The 15234-nt window shown below is 55.7% G+C and overlaps 1 protein-coding gene across 7 annotated transcripts; it reads left to right on the top strand.

Moving 5' to 3' along the window:
• Nucleotides 1-3326: 3326 nt before the first annotated feature.
• Nucleotides 3327-15231, top strand: MICAL1 (microtubule associated monooxygenase, calponin and LIM domain containing 1). 7 transcript variants are annotated; one of them, XM_030316113.1, is made up of 25 exons: nt 3327-3516; nt 5036-5379; nt 5481-5688; nt 5965-6069; nt 6400-6504; nt 6625-6780; nt 7649-7749; nt 8484-8741; nt 9011-9126; nt 9318-9444; nt 9593-9674; nt 10198-10378; nt 10816-11006; nt 11142-11230; nt 11355-11408; nt 11642-11725; nt 11853-12009; nt 12328-12404; nt 12688-12964; nt 13093-13193; nt 13489-13602; nt 13729-13822; nt 14006-14105; nt 14205-14278; nt 14898-15231. In XM_030316113.1, the coding sequence occupies exons 2-25, from the start codon at nt 5122-5124 to the stop codon at nt 15044-15046; spliced, it is 3258 nt and encodes a 1085-aa protein (XP_030171973.1). In that variant the 5' UTR covers nt 3327-3516; nt 5036-5121; the 3' UTR covers nt 15047-15231. The 7 variants fall into 7 exon arrangements, with proteins under 7 accessions (XP_030171973.1, XP_030171974.1, XP_030171969.1 ...); XM_030316114.1 differs by having other exon boundaries at nt 10231-10378; nt 14898-15046; XM_030316109.1 differs by having other exon boundaries at nt 3433-3516; nt 5069-5379.
• Nucleotides 15232-15234: the final 3 nt, after the last annotated feature.

The following is a 15234-nucleotide window of genomic DNA, read 5'->3' as shown; positions in this document are numbered from 1 at the left end:
GGACAAGTTTTATCTATAATCTTAGTGTTTGAAGTGTAAAAGTGCTCATTAACAAAAACACAGGAAAATATTTAATCCTGAGCCTGTTTGTATTTTTAACCTTTGTCCCCTGTGTTATCTTGGTGTATAAAATCAGCATGTTTTCACCTCTGGAGACCGTACCGGAAGAGAAAGCAGCATATAGAGGAATCAAGTTTGCAAGGAAGAGTAGAAATGAATGAGGGACCCAAATATGCGGTTCAGTCACTCTTGTCAGCTGAGAGAGAAAGCCGGAAGCCATTCTTGACAGGGCCCTCGTCTCCTGCTATATGCCCCAGCCATCCCCACATAAGTCAGTTTTGCCTCAAACGGTTTTGAATCCATCCACTGCTCCCATCCCCCCTGTTGTACCGTCACATCCTCTTGCTTGGGTTCCTGCCAAGGCCTAACTGACCCTTTCTGCTCCTCCCCCTCCGCCGCTTTCTCCACTGGAAGTGGTGGTGATCTATTTGGGCTTACCATTGTGCCTTTAGCAGCGTCTCGGTCAATGAATGGATATTGTGTTATTAAGGCAAATATGATCATGTCTCTGCTTCAAATCCTTCTGCAGTTTCCCACTGCACTCAGAATAAAATCTGAGATGCAGCTTCCTCTTGGGCCTCTTCCCCATTCTCACTTCTAGCCACTGTCTCCCTTGCTGTTCCCCAAACATTCACCAATTTCCTGCCTTAAAAGCTGGAGGCGGGTGGTTTCTCAGGCCTTGAAAGGTTTCTGCACCTACTGTGATGTCTGCTCAGCTGTCTGAATTCAGTGTGTCACTTCCTCAGGGAGACCTTCCCTGACTAATTTCAGTCAAGCCACCCTGTCATATCTGTTCACAGCACTCTACACTTTGCACCCAGTTCATAATTATGTTTATATCAGGAAATGTGTCTGCCCGTCACACTGCAGCCATAGCTCCTGGACCAGGACCGTGGGTGTGTTGTGTGACCTCACAGACCTATAGGTACAAGGTCATATTACAAGGTGGCTGAGATACGTCACCTACAGTGTGAGGGAAGGCACTGCTGGGACACAGAACATGATATGGATTAGAGGAAAGAGATCCTGTCTTCATGGCTTGGAGTCTGGGCCTTCTAGTCTCTGTACATTTCTTAGGGTCACCAACATTTTAGAATTGAAATGAGCCGAGGGGGTTGAGTAATTAAACTGCCTTCATTTAGAAATGATAAGGCTGAAGCATGGTGGTTGGTGACTTTTTCAAGGTCACACTAAGCTGGTGAAGCAAAGCTGGAATCTGACCAAGAGCTTCTGGATTACAGATCAGTAAGTATATTACCCACTGCTTTATGCTCCAGTGTGTATCTTTAATTAGCAGAAAGTGAAACTCCGAGTCAGCAGATTTTTAGCACTGGAGTCATTATTGTTCTGTGATCTTTTAAAGGCAAATTTTACCATTTATCATTCAGAGGGCCACATAATCCTTTCTGGCTGCAACAGCAAAGTCATTGAATTAAGGGCTAGATCCTGTGGGGCCTTTGCAAATACACTAAGTTGGAGCGACCAGTTTTTTACCATCTGCTAATAAAAGGGACATGGGACGGTTCTAAAAGCCTGGTAACCCATTTATAGTGGACTTAAGAATACTTTTTACACTGTGTATTTAAATATGGGTGTGTCTAATTTTTGGCACATTCATTTCAAGCCAAATAACGAGTCATACTCAAGAGCTAGGAAGGGCCCGGCTGGGAGGCTGCCCTAGTTTCCTGAGTGTGACCTGGCTGAATTCCCTGCGTCTTCTGGCAGAGAGCAGGCATTTCCCCTTGCCTCCCTTCCCTTGCCTGCCTCTTTTTTTTTTTTTTTTAATTTTTTTTTCAACGTTTTTTATTTATTTTTGGGACAGAGAGAGACAGAGCATGAACGGGGGAGGGGCAGAGAGAGAGGGAGACACAGAATCGGAAACAGACTCCAGGCTCCGAGCCATCAGCCCAGAGCCTGACGCGGGGCTCGAACTCACGGACCGTGAGATCGTGACCTGGCTGAAGTCGGACGCTTAACCGACTGCGCCACCCAGGCGCCCCTTCCCTTGCCTGCCTCTTAGCTAGAGCCGGGAGCAGTGAGTGTTCAGGTCTTACTGGGTCTCTGAGGGTTTCCAGAGGAAAGCAAAGAGAGAATAAAGAGGGAGAACCACAGGGCACCCAGCTCTTTCTGGTCCCTGGATCTCAAGGAGAGGGACCCTCCCATTTATTCCTCTGTTTTGTGAGTATTTCTCACATAACCGTGTCATTTCCTCTAAACAAGAAACAGCTTCGTATGATGCCAGGCTTTCATCTGTCACGTTGCATCCACACTGGTGTGGTGGAGCCCAAACACACCTGGGCCCCATACTAGCTCTGTCACTTGCTGTGTAACATGTTGCAGGACAAAGAGTCTCTGTGACCCTCAGTCTCTTTTCCAGTAAAATGGGACTGTTTTGATCACTGAAATTATGGTTATACCCATAGTAGCTGCTCAATAAATGAGAATTGATGTATATTTAATTCGTTGAATGACCGCGGGTGCCTTCACATTCAGCCCTGTTTTCCTTATCAGGAATATGAGGAAGTTGATCCCAAAGGACTCTCAAGCCCTTTTCAGCATTGACAGTTCTGCAGGTCCTCACTCCAAAGCCTGCTTTTAACACTGGGGATCTAGCCTCTCTCCCACACACCCCTCCTTTTCCCCTTTAGTAGTGGTCTAACGACACCCCCACCCCCCACCAAGACCCTCTTGCTCTCTCACTTCTCAAGCCGCTTGTTGAAGCTGCAGACTGCCAGGTTCCCCGGACTTCAATCCGTGCCCATTGTCCTCAGCCCGGGTCTTGGGACAGACTTGTCGCAGGGCGTGGCGGACCCTAAGCCTGGATCCATCGTGGGGCGCCCGGGCCATGGCTCTCCTGGTAGGAGAGGTGAAGAGAGCACAGACGTTCCGGCGCCACCTACGGACCCGCCAGCTTCTGCAAACTTCTTGCCCAGCCCTAGCGCCCTATCCGCCCGGCGCTCAGAAGCCGCTCGAAGAGTTGGTACGGCTCAAGGGTGGGTGGCCTCGCCTGCCCGGGAACGGCTAGCTCTGCAGACGCGGGGACCGGGATGGAGGCCGCGGTGCGCTGTCGGGCGCCGGGCGGCGCAGACCCCGAACTTCTCAGTCCCAGCCAGCCCCGCCCGGGTCTCCGACCCCCAAGCGGAACGGGGCATCCGCAGCGCCACGCCCTCGGGCACCACCCTGCAGGCGTGGGCGGGCCCTGGGCCGCCCGGGCCCCAGATCGCGGGGTAATGAGATGCTAATGAGGCGCGAATAAAGGCTCACGGGCCGCGCGCCCGGCGCCAAAGCTCTTACCCCGCCGAACTCCCCTGCCCCGCGCAGCCGGCGCGGCGCCCCGCGTCCGCCGCTTTCCCGTTGCGTCTCCTTCACCTCCCCTTCCTCCGCCCCCGCCGTCCCACCCACCCCCGGGACGCCCGCCGGGCAGGAAGCGGCCCCTCCCGGCTCGTGAGAGGCCCGGTAAGTTGTCCAGCTGAGCCAGCTGTGCGCCCCCTGCCCGCGGGGGGTGAGGGTGGGGCTCGCTTCCGGGGAAATACGATCCTGGGCGCTCGGGAACTCCGCCTGGCGGGTCCCCGCCGTCTCCCCTCGCCCCCCGCCCTGCTCAGTTCCTCTCCAGACTTTATCGTCCAGAGCGTGGATGCCCCCCCTCCCCGCCCAGTGCCAGTGGTCCAGCTCCCTCTCCATCCTTCCACACTGCTCCGCCCCTGGCACATCCTTTGTCCTGGCGTTTGAAGGCTGAGTCGCCCCTTCTGTACGCATTTGCTGAGATCTTCCTCCTTCCATTTCCCCTACCCCCAAGAGAGACCTTTGCCTTTTCCGGCTGCCCGCGTCCAGGTGACACGCAGCGGGTAACTTTAGTTTCTTTCTCCTGCCTCGGCCTGGTCCGCTGGGCTCAAGCTGGGACCGGTAGAGTGGCCGAGTGGGTTCGGGGGAGGGGATCATCTCTGAGGACATGTCCCTATTGATGCCACCTAATTTCCCCGGGGGCAGCCCCGTCCTCTGTACCCTCTTCTTTCTCCCAGCCCCAGCGTGAGAAGGCCCCCTCGACATCCTTCAAGTTGTGTGGGGGCCCGAGCGAGGGAGAGGGGGACAAAGAGAGGCCTTGTCTGGGGAGATTCCTGGGAGAGCGCGCCCGGGGCGCACGGGGGAATGGGGCGGGGCCTCGGTGCGAGTGGGAAGAAGCTGGGAAGAGGGAATCCGGCTGTCACCCCCACCCCCCACCGGCCGCGAGGCCCACTGGAGCAGCAGCCAGTCACAGGGGAAGTGTTTTGACCACAGTGAGTCAAATAGACCTAATCTTCCCTCACCCCAGTCAGTCGCAACATCCTCCGGCTGTTGAGGTGGTTTGGCGGGGAGGAAAGTGGAACCTACGCAGTTAGAGGCTGCCTCCCCCTCTTCAGGAGGCAATCACGAGTGCTAAGGAGGAAAACTTTGTTCCTGGCATAAGACACACCCCACACCCAGCGAGGCACTGAGGTCATGGAGGGGCGCCCGCACAGGGAGGCAAGGGGTGAGATGGGGGCAGTCGGTGTGCTCTGTGGCTGGGATGGCAGGTATTAGGTTTGTCCCTGTCTGCAAGGAGGACTCTCCCTCTGGGCTGCCTGCCCTCTCCACGTCAGAGAAATTCTCCCACGCCCAGCTTCCAGGGCCTCATAAAGGCAGGATGAGAATTCCTGCTCCCAGCGCCCCAGAGATGGAGGGGAGATTGGAGTTCCCTGGAAAGGAAAGCTGAGCTGAAGATTCCCTGTCTTCCCGCCCGCCTGCTGTGCCTAAAACTGCTGATTTCTCATTTCCAAATTTGGCAAATTTCACTTGGAGTGAAATCCTTGGGGTGGAAGGATAGCAATTGTCTCTGGAGCAGATTGGGAGTGGGCTGGGAGAAAGGAGCAGAGCCAATCAGGGGTGGACCCAGAGCCCCCTGAGGACATCAGCCTGCTTTTTTCTCCTCCCCATCCTTCTCCTTTCGTCCTTCCTCCAGCCTCTTCCCCTTCTCTTCCCTCCTTCTCTCCAGCAGCCGCCTGCCTCTGTTCAGCTGCTCCGGTCCCTGGGAGCGTCAGGGGCCTCATGGCTTCACCCACCTCCACCAACCCAGCACATGCCCACTTCGAGAGCTTCCTGCAGGCCCAGCTGTGCCAGGATGTGCTGAGCAGCTTCCAGGGGCTCTGCGGGGCCCTAGGGATAGAGCCCGGTGGGGGGCTACCCCAATATCACAAGATCAAGGCCCAGCTCAACTACTGGAGTGCCAAATCGCTGTGGGCCAAGCTGGACAAGCGAGCAGGCCAGCCTGACTACCAGCAGGGCCGGGCTTGTGCCAGCACCAAGGTGGATATGCACTGCCAGGGAAGGGGCTTGGACAATTGGGGAAGGGGGGGTCAGAGGAGGGAGATGGGATGCCATGCCCGTATTGCCTTGTGTGTTCACAGTGCCTGGTGGTGGGCGCGGGACCTTGTGGGCTGCGGGCTGCTGTGGAGCTGGCACTGCTGGGGGCCCGTGTGGTGCTGGTGGAAAAGCGCACCAAGTTCTCTCGCCACAACGTGCTCCACCTCTGGCCCTTCACCATCCATGACCTGAGAGCACTCGGCGCCAAGAAGTTCTATGGGCGCTTCTGCACAGGCACCCTGGACCACATCAGTGAGCACCACGTGGTGTCCTAGAGGGGCGGGTGAGCCTGGGTCTAGAGACAGTGGGGGGCTGCTGGGACAGACAGCCAAGAGGCCGAGTGGACAAGATTCCCTTCAGCCAGGTGACCTGAAGGACTCAGGTTCCTCATCTGTAAAATGGGCAGTTGAACTGAGTGATCTCCAAGACCTTTTCCAGCTCTGACCAGGAGAACACTAGTGCTGGGGGGTGGGGGGGTGGGGTTGTGTGGCCCTGGGGTCTCTGGTCTTAATCTCCTCTTTCTTCCAGGCATCCGACAGCTTCAGCTGCTTTTGTTGAAAGTGGCATTACTCCTGGGGGTAGAAATTCATTGGGGTGTCACTTTCATTGGCCTCCAGCCCCCTCCCAAAAAGGGTAAGTATTTCTCTGCTCCCAAGACTCCCATCTGCCAAGGGTATTTTGGTCAGTGGAAGAAAAAGGATGGGGTTGAGAGTCACTGGGTCACCCTTGCTATAGTGTGGCCGTGTACAAACCACACTGAACCTCATTTTGAACATCTGTACAATATGTCCTTCCTCAGCTACTTTCCACATTGTTGTAAAGGTGTAATTTGATAGCGTGTCATTGCTTGCTAAACCATAAACTGCAAAGCACCTTATGCATTTGTTTCACTGGCTTGTCCTGGGAATGTAGGGGCCCCTTCAGACTTCCACACCTTTGTGCCTCTCATACCTCCTGCCCCAGGTTGTGGCTGGCGTGCCCAGCTCCGGCCCAGCCCCCCAGCCCAACTGGCAAACTATGAATTTGATGTCCTCATCTCTGCTGCTGGAGGTAAATTTGTCCCGGAAGGTGAGTGGTCCTTTCCCTCAAAGAAGTCAGCATCTTGGGCTCCTCCTGGGCCTTTCTAGGCTATCATACTGCTCATTCTGTTGCCAATACGCACCTACCTCCACTTGCGTCCACTTCTAGGCTTCACAGTGAGGGAAATGCGTGGCAAACTGGCCATTGGCATCACGGCCAACTTTGTGAACGGGCGAACGGTGGAAGAGACGCAGGTGCCCGAGATCAGCGGTGTGGCCAGGATCTACAACCAGAGCTTCTTCCAGAGCCTGCTCAAAGCAACAGGTTGGGACCTCCCCCTGTAAGATCTCCCCTCCCTCTGGCTGTCTGTGGGCTGGCTCCTTCCTCTCCCTGCCCACCCTGTTCTCAGTCCAGGTAATCCCACACTTTCCAACTTTGTGGTCGTGGCAGCAAAGGACCTGTGCCCCGGGTGATTCAGTAGGCATAGCCCCGCTTGGCCATCCAGCATGATAAGTCGGAAATCTCTCACAAATGCATGGGCTTTTGCTTTGTGCTTCATTATATATGATTTTTTTTTTTAATTTTTAAAAAAGTTTTATTTACTTGAGAGAGAAAGAACATGAGCAGGGGAGGGGCAGAGAGGGAGAGAGAGAATCTCAAGCAGGTTCTGTGCCGTCAGCGCAGAGCCCAACACAGGGCTTTGACTCACGAACCGTGAGATCATGACCTGAGCCAAAATCAAGAGTCGGATGCTTAACTGACTGAGCCACCCAGGCGCTCCTCTTTATGTATGATTTAACATAAAAATGATATAGATTAAAAGTGAAAGTGGTGCTTCCAGAAAATGCTTTAGATGTACTTTGGCTTTGCAATGCCATGCCTCCCTGGGGTGTACACACCCCAGTTTGAGAAGCCTGGCTCTCATCTGCAAGCATGGTGCAGGTCTCCTAGCTGCCACCCGTCCAAGTTTCTCTCTTTACTCCCAAGTCCTCAGGCCTCCCAGGCCCAGGACAGATGGTTCATCCATCGTGCCACCAGAACTCACGGGCCTGTGTGCAGGGGACACCCACTGCAGTCTAAGCTGTGATCCCAGCTCTCAGAGGTCAAGCATGGCTGAGGTGTTTGGAGAGGTGACACAGGATAAGGAGACACACCTCCCTTTGTTTTGTCCTCCCCCCCACCCAACCCACAGGCATTGATCTGGAGAACATTGTGTACTACAAGGATGACACCCACTATTTTGTGATGACAGCCAAGAAGCAGTGCCTGCTGCGGCTGGGGGTGCTGCGTCAGGTGGGGCCCGGGCCCTGGCAGGGAGGGTCTGGGCAGTGGGCCCTGAGAGGTAGAGGCCAGCCCTGGACACAGTGTTGCCCCCTGGTGTGGAGGAGGGAGCCTGTCCTCTTCTGCCTGTGCCCTGACATTTTCTCCACAACGAGCTCTTCTGCCCTGGGATTTCCATGGCAACCTGAATCCTATTCCCATCCCCTGTACCAGTCATGGAACTACATGTGTAAACTCCATGAGGGCAGGGGTTTTGTCTCTTTGTCCTTTTTGTTTGCTGATGATTCCTAGGGCTTTGAAGGGTGCCTGGTGTGTAGTCAGCACTCAGTGACTATTTGCTGAATGAACTAGTTGAAAACCTACTATGTGCTAGGTACTGTGTTGAGAATTTTATATGGATTTTCTCGCCTAAATTCTCATAAGTACCTTGAGAAGTTAGGTATGTCATCTCTAAATGATGGGGAAACAGCCTGAGAAGTTCAGAACTCAGTCCAAAGCAAGTGCACGATAACAGTAATGGTACGAGGCCTTGAGGGCAGGGTGGGGCTTGGGAGCCCCCTAGCAGGGTGAGTGCTGAGGAAGGGGCTGGAGGATGGGAGGCAGGATGTTCGCATTCTGGTCCAGCTCAGTCTTCAGCTGCTATATAGTCTGAGGAAGCACTGTCTTAGGGCCTCCGTATGTGCACCTTCTCCGCCCAAGGGGATGGGCTGCCCAGTTGACCCTGCTGGTTCTGATCTGTCCTGTAGGACTGGCCAGACACTGACCGCCTGCTGGGCAGTGCCAATGTGGTGCCCGAGGCTCTGCAGCACTTTGTCCGGGCAGCTGCTGACTTCGCCACCAATGGCAAGCTCGGGAAGCTGGAGTTTGCCAAGGACGCCCACGGGCGGCCTGACATCTCTGCCTTTGACTTCACAAGCATGATGCGGGCAGAGAGTTCTGCTCGAGTGCAGGAGAAGCACGGTGCCCGCGTGTTGCTGGGGCTGGTGGGGGACTGCCTGGTGGAGGTGAGGAGGTCAGGGGTCCCTGATTGGGGGAGGAGGAGGGACTTCCAGAAACAGCCACTCCTTGTAAGGAGGCACAGGGGCTCCATGGTTGGGAGAGGAAGGTTGCCTCCTGGGAAGGAGGGGGTAAAAAAAGGTTTGCTCTTTGTGGTGAGGAGCGAGGGCTGCTTGGTGTGATGTGTGGTCCCCTCAGCTATGATTTTGGGGGCACCTGGGCTTGGGACTCCTAGCGGACTCTCACCGAACCATTTCCTTTCTTTCTGACCCTGCAGCCCTTCTGGCCCCTGGGCACTGGAGTGGCTCGGGGCTTTTTGGCAGCCTTTGATGCCGCCTGGATGGTGAAGCGGTGGGCAGAGGGTGCTGGGCCCCTAGAAGTGTTGGCAGAGCGGTGAGGCCTGAGTTGGGGGGTGGGAAGGGCAGGGGTAGAAATAGGACTAGGATCAGGAAGAGGGTGGGGGTGCTGGGGGAATAGGGTGGGGGGCATGGGCAAGAGGATAAAGAAAGGCCTGGTAGTTCTTGAGAGATGGGTGCTGATTCGTGCTCCCACTTGTGCCCTTGCCTTTGCACTTACTCCCCCAGGGAGAGCTTGTACCAGCTCCTCTCACAGACGTCCCCAGACAACATGCACCGCAACGTGGCCCAGTATGGGCTGGACCCAGCCACCCGCTACCCCAACCTGAACCTCCGGGCCGTGACTCCCAATCAGGTCAGACCCCCTGGTACCTACCAGACTCCAGGCCTGCCCTGTCACTGCCCCTGTGGGTGAGCCCTACCCCAAGCAGGCCCCTCCCCACTGGGCTGAGGCTGCCTTGAGACTGTCAGCCTGCCTTGAGACCTGAAAGGGGCTGCCTTAGGTACGAGACCTGTATGACGTGCTGGCCAAGGAGCCTGTGAGGAGGAAGAGTGACAAGATAGATGGAGGAAAGCCAGCCACAGGTGAGCAAGCTCTCCTCCGGAGGCAGTGTCCCAAATATTTACCACCCAGTGTGGTGCAAGCACCAGCCATCAGCACAGTTTGCAGCCTTAGGCTGGGAGCAGAGCACTGGGACACGGCCGATGGTGGGGACGTCTGGGGGCCTCCTGCAGAGTGGAGAGGCAGCAGGGCACCGAGCAGTAACCGCTTGCCAGTCTGTGTGCACGATATCAGTATTTCAGCAACTGCTACTGCCCCGACAGCCAGAGTGGCTGATGGCAGCCGTGCTGCCCTTCCAGCCTTGCAGACCCAGACCTGCCCTCCCTTTGAGTCTCTGGACCCCCCATGTCCCCCAGTTTGTAGCCTCCTGCCCTCTGTGCTTAGCAGTGGTTGCACCTAATTCATCACTTTATTCCAAGAAGAGAAAATTGGGAGGAAAACAGTGATGCTCAGTGAGCACTAAGTTGGTGCCCCTGCAGGGGTGGGTCCTGCCTCCACCTCCCATACTGACCCCTGTGCCCATCACCCGGGTTGCCTTTGAGCCAGGGCCCTTCAGCACAGCACAGCCTCCTCTCTCAGGGTCGACAGGCACCCAGGAGGAATTGCTACGCTGGTGCCAGGAGCAGACGGCTGGGTACCCAGGTGTCCATGTCACCGACTTGTCTTCCTCCTGGGCTGACGGGCTGGCTCTGTGTGCCCTGGTGCACCGGCTGCGGCCCGGCCTGCTGTGAGTTGCAAATTGGGCTCAGGGGTCCCTGGCAGTCCATCGCTCTTTCATGCCTCTGTTCCTCCTTCCACCTCAGGCAGTGTGGACTGGTGGGGAGACCACTGTGTAGGAGTTACGCAGTTGAGTCCCAGGACCGCCACTTTCTGGTAGTCCTTCTGCTCACGTCACTTCCCTGCCTGAGTCTCGTGAGAGTCCAGTGCATTCAGTAGGGGAGGTTTGTGAGTGGTGGAGCACCCCGCCCCCACCCAGGCCAGAAAGACGTCACTGGGCGGGTGGGGAGCGGGAGGGGGTGTGTACAGAAGAGAATCATCCCCCCCATGCCCTATGCTCCCTTTACACCCCACCAGCCCCTGCCTGCTGCCCTCTCCCCATCCTCTCCCGCTTCGATGGGGTCAGGTTCTGGTCTCCCATTGGCTTTTCTCCCCGACATCCCACAGGGAGCCCTCAGAGCTGCAGGGGTTGGAGGCCCTGGAAGCAACTGCTTGGGCACTGAGGATGGCAGAACATGAGCTGGGCATCACGCCCGTGCTGTCCGCAAAGGCAGTGGTGACAGGGAGCGACCCGCTGGGCCTCATCGCCTACCTCAGCCACTTCCACAGTGCCTTCAAGAGCATGCCCCACAACCCAGGTAGCCTGGAGGGTAGGTGGGTGGGAAGGAGGTGGGGAAGGCACCCTCCGAGGGACAGCTGGGAGACATACCCTGGACTGGACTGTAACGGTCTGTTCCGGAGGTCCAGTTTTGGTTTCCCATCCGTGCTGACAGGCTCTGTCACTCAAAGCTCTCTGGGGACTTCCAGTGCTGTGCTATTCCTTGGCAAACTGCACAGGACCCTGCAGCGGACCCGTGCCCAGGTGGGGAGTCTGGGCAGGGTTGCAGCTGGGCAGTGCGTTGCTAGTGGGAATCCTTGGGGTGATGGGAGGACGTTCAGAATCGGGGGAGGGCTGGGGGCTCAGAGCTCCCATGCTTAGAGTGTAGGACTTGTTGCAGGAAAATGGGGAGGATACTGGTGGCAAGAAGCCGCGCCTGGAGGTAAATGCATGTAGGGGCTAGACAGTCCCCTGCTGTATTCCCTGGGTCCTGTCCTATGTTCTGTCCCCCCATGTCTTGCTCCCTACCCCATGCCCTGTAACCCACCCCCACCTCCCCCCCCCCCCACATCTGGGTTCCCTTCCTGTCTTGCTTCTTTTCCAGCCCTTTCTATTCTCTGCATACAGCCACTCTCCAGCCCCTCTACCTCCCTGCCCGAACACTTACCTCCTTAGGTAGATGCTAAGACCCCAAGTACTGAGGAGCCACCTGTCCCAGAGGCTGGTGTACCCCTGACACCCCCACCCCAACACCAAGAGGTGAGAAAGGGGGCCCTGTCTGCAGGCAGAGGCCTGGGGAGGGCAAGGAGGGGTGTTTCAAGGATCGGGAAGATCTTTGCTGCTGGCCTCAACTCCAGCTGACCCTGTGGTCTGGGGTTCGGTGCAGGCTGGTGCTGGGGACTTGTGTGCACTTTGTGGGGAACACCTCTACATCCTGGAACGCCTCTGTGCTGACGGCCGTTTCTTTCATCGGAGCTGCTTCCGCTGCCATACCTGTGAGGCCACACTGTGGCCAGGGGGCTATGAGCAGCACCCAGGAGATGGTAAGTTGGCGTGGGAGATCTCCACAGACACTTTGGGCCTGTCCCTGCCTGAGGGCAAGGATCTTGAAACTGCAGGGGAAGTAGGGTACTGGGCATGAGGTGGCAACAGGCTCAAGATGGCACTTGAGTTCCCCTGGGTTTAAGGTCTCCTCTGTCCCCTCCAAATCTCTAAATGTGGGGTTCTAAGGAACCAGGACACCAGCAGAAATTCACCTGCAAATCCAGAGTCCTGCCACCCCCGCCTTCCCTGATAAACTGAGTATCTGGGCATTGGGCTGCCTACATCTTATGTCTTCTCCCCTCCTCCACCCTTCCCAGGACATTTCTACTGCCTCCAGCACCTGCCCCAGACAGGCCACAAAGAGGATGGCAGTGACCAAGGCCCTGAGAATCAGGTAAAAGCTGTGAAACTGTTGGGAGTGTGGGAAACAGTAAAGGGATCTAAGCCCCAGCTAACTTTGCTGGGGGTAACTGGATGTTCTCCAGAAAAAAAGCTCCATGAAGGTAGGGTTTTTTATTTTACTTATTGATTTATCTGAAATGTTTAGAACACTGCCTGACCCGTTGCAGTAAATGGCATAAGTGAATGAATGCCAGAACCCACATTTATCTAAAGGGGCAGCCTCAAAACTCCACAATGGGCAGATCACTGACCAGACTACATGGTGGCTTTTCCAGGACCTCCCCACACCTGATGAAAACAGCATGCCATCAGGGCCCTCAGCTTCTGTCACCCCCCAGGAGGGGACTGGTCCTGTCCCAAGCACCAGCCGGCCTACCCGTCAGCGGATCCGCCTCTCCAGCCCGGAACGCCAGCAGCTGTCCTCCCTTAATCTCACCCCTGACCCGGAACTGGAGCCCCCACCCAAGCCTCCCCGCACCTGCCTTGCCGTGGCCCGCCAGGCCCTGGAAGGCAGCTTCGTAGGCTGGGGAATGCCAGTCCAGAGCCCTCAAGGTGACTGCTTTGCCCAGACACGCACACCCAGGGTGGGGATGCCATGGGTGGTACTGGGATTCCCGAAAGGGGAATGCTGGGGAATCGAAAGGGAGGTGTGGGGCCCACACCATGTCTACTCTGTTCAGTTCCTGTGGCTATGGAGGAAGAGGAGGAACAGAGTCCCTCCTCCAGTGAGGAAGAAACAGAGGAAGAGGAAACTGTGACTTTGGACTCAGACACAGAGCAGGTGAGTAGGAGGAACCTGGCCACCTATTCCACTGAAGCCAGCACACATCCACCAAATATGCCCCACAGCCCACCACAGGAAAAACCTATAGAATGCCCCCTCCTTTGAGCCAGTTTCTCAGAATGTCTTCTCACCTACTGTGACTCCAGTCTCTAAGCCTCTTATCTTTTCTACCAGAACTTACCCTACTTACCTCCAGCTCAGGAAGCTTTGATCCCTTCCAAACAAAGCTTCCCCAGCCCCTATCCAACAGTGGGGCCAGGCCCTACCCCTGACCGGCCTGACCCTGCCATAGGCTCTGAAGATCTTGGCCAAGAACTCAGGCACCATGAGCAAGTACCCAACATGGCGTCGGACCCTGCTGCGCCATGCTAGGGAGGAAGAGATGAAGCGGTTCTGCAAGGCCCAGGTGAGGGGTCTAGGGGTTTGCAGAATTTCTGATAGGGTCGGAGTTCTGACGTGGGATCAGACTTTCTCCGGTGCTCTTTCTTGAACAATCCAAAGACTCCTGGGCCTCCTGTCTTGCACCCCTCAGGCTGTCCAGCGGCGACTAAATGAAATTGAGACCGCTCTAAGGGAGCTGGAGGCTGAGGGCATGAAGCTGGAGCTGGCCCTGAGAAGCCAGAGCAGTGAGTAAAGATAGGAAGAACAAGCTGGGACACCCCTCTGCCTCCTAGCCGTGCATTCAGCCCCAGCAGTCCCTCACACCACCAGGCCCTGCTTCCAGCAGACTCCACTCCTCATGCCCCTGACACCTGTGACCCTGGTTAGGGACTGCCTGACCACCACCCCCCACTCTTCCTTCCCATCAGCATCCCCAGAACAGCAAAAGACACTGTGGCTAGAACAGCTGCTACAGCTCGTTGAGAAGAAAAACAGCCTAGTGGCGGAGGAGGCTGAGCTCATGATCACGTAAGGGGAAGGGGGTGGGGACAGTGGCAGTAGCCAGACCCCAGCCAGCAACTTGGGCACCTGGGACAGCCGTGCCTCTTCAATCTCTGCCCTCCACAGGGTGCAGGAGCTGAAACTTGAGGACCAACAGTGGCAGCTGGACCAGGAGCTACGAGGCTACATGAACCGGGAAGGTAGGTGGGGTGTAGAGAGAGGCGGACATCATGAGGCTGGTGTTTGCAGCCTTGTGACCTCAGACACTGATCAAGCAATGTGGTCCTCTAGTCTGAGTGCCTCTGAAACATTTCAGGAGGAAGCCAGAGAATGGGGCTTCAAGCCCCTACTCTGCCTTCAGTTCAATCAGGGCTGCACAATTAGGCTTTTATGTAAGATTGCTTTTAAAAATGGTGCTGCTGCTGGGGTGCCTGGCTGCCTCAGGTGGAAGAACGTGCAACTCTTGATCTCGAGGTCATGAGTTTGAACCCCACGTTGAGTATGGAAATTACATATGTACATACATACATATGTATATGTGTACACACACATATATATAATTACATATTACATGTATACATATGTATCATATATATGTATATATACAAACCAATCAATCTAAACTAAAATAAAAATGGTGCTACTACTAAACAAGGCTAGAAAACCACTGTTGTTTTTTTTTACAGTGCTCTTCCTCATTTTACAGATGAGGAAACTTACCCTACCTAGTTGTGGAAGTCACATAGGCCAGTATTAGGTTGTGCCTTTCCTGCCTCCCTGTCCGGTTCCCTGTTCTCTAAGCTTTGTCTTCTTCTTCAGAATTCCTGAAGACCCCTGCTGACCGGCAGGCTGAGGACCAGGTCCTGAGGAAGCTGCTGGATGTGGTGAACCAGCGAGATGCACTTATCCGCTTCCAGGAGGAATGCAGGCTCAGTGAGCTGGCCTCGGAGCCGGGGGCCCAGGGCTAGAAGTGGGGGGTGGGGGTGGGGGGGCTGCCTGCCCTCTTCCCTATTAGGAAGACCACCTCACCCGAGGACTATGCCACCCTGTTCATCTGGGCTGCCTGGGAGGGGCCTCATTGTTTACAATAAAAATATTCCTGTCACACACAGGCCTAAGGCTGCCTGCAGGTGAGATGCAGGCAGGGCAGATGAAT

This window comes from Lynx canadensis, chromosome B2 (assembly GCF_007474595.2).
Source record: "Lynx canadensis isolate LIC74 chromosome B2, mLynCan4.pri.v2, whole genome shotgun sequence".
NCBI lineage: Eukaryota > Metazoa > Chordata > Mammalia > Carnivora > Felidae > Lynx > Lynx canadensis.
Note: the sequence above shows the minus strand (reverse complement) of the source record. Positions and strands in the feature narration are given on the sequence as shown.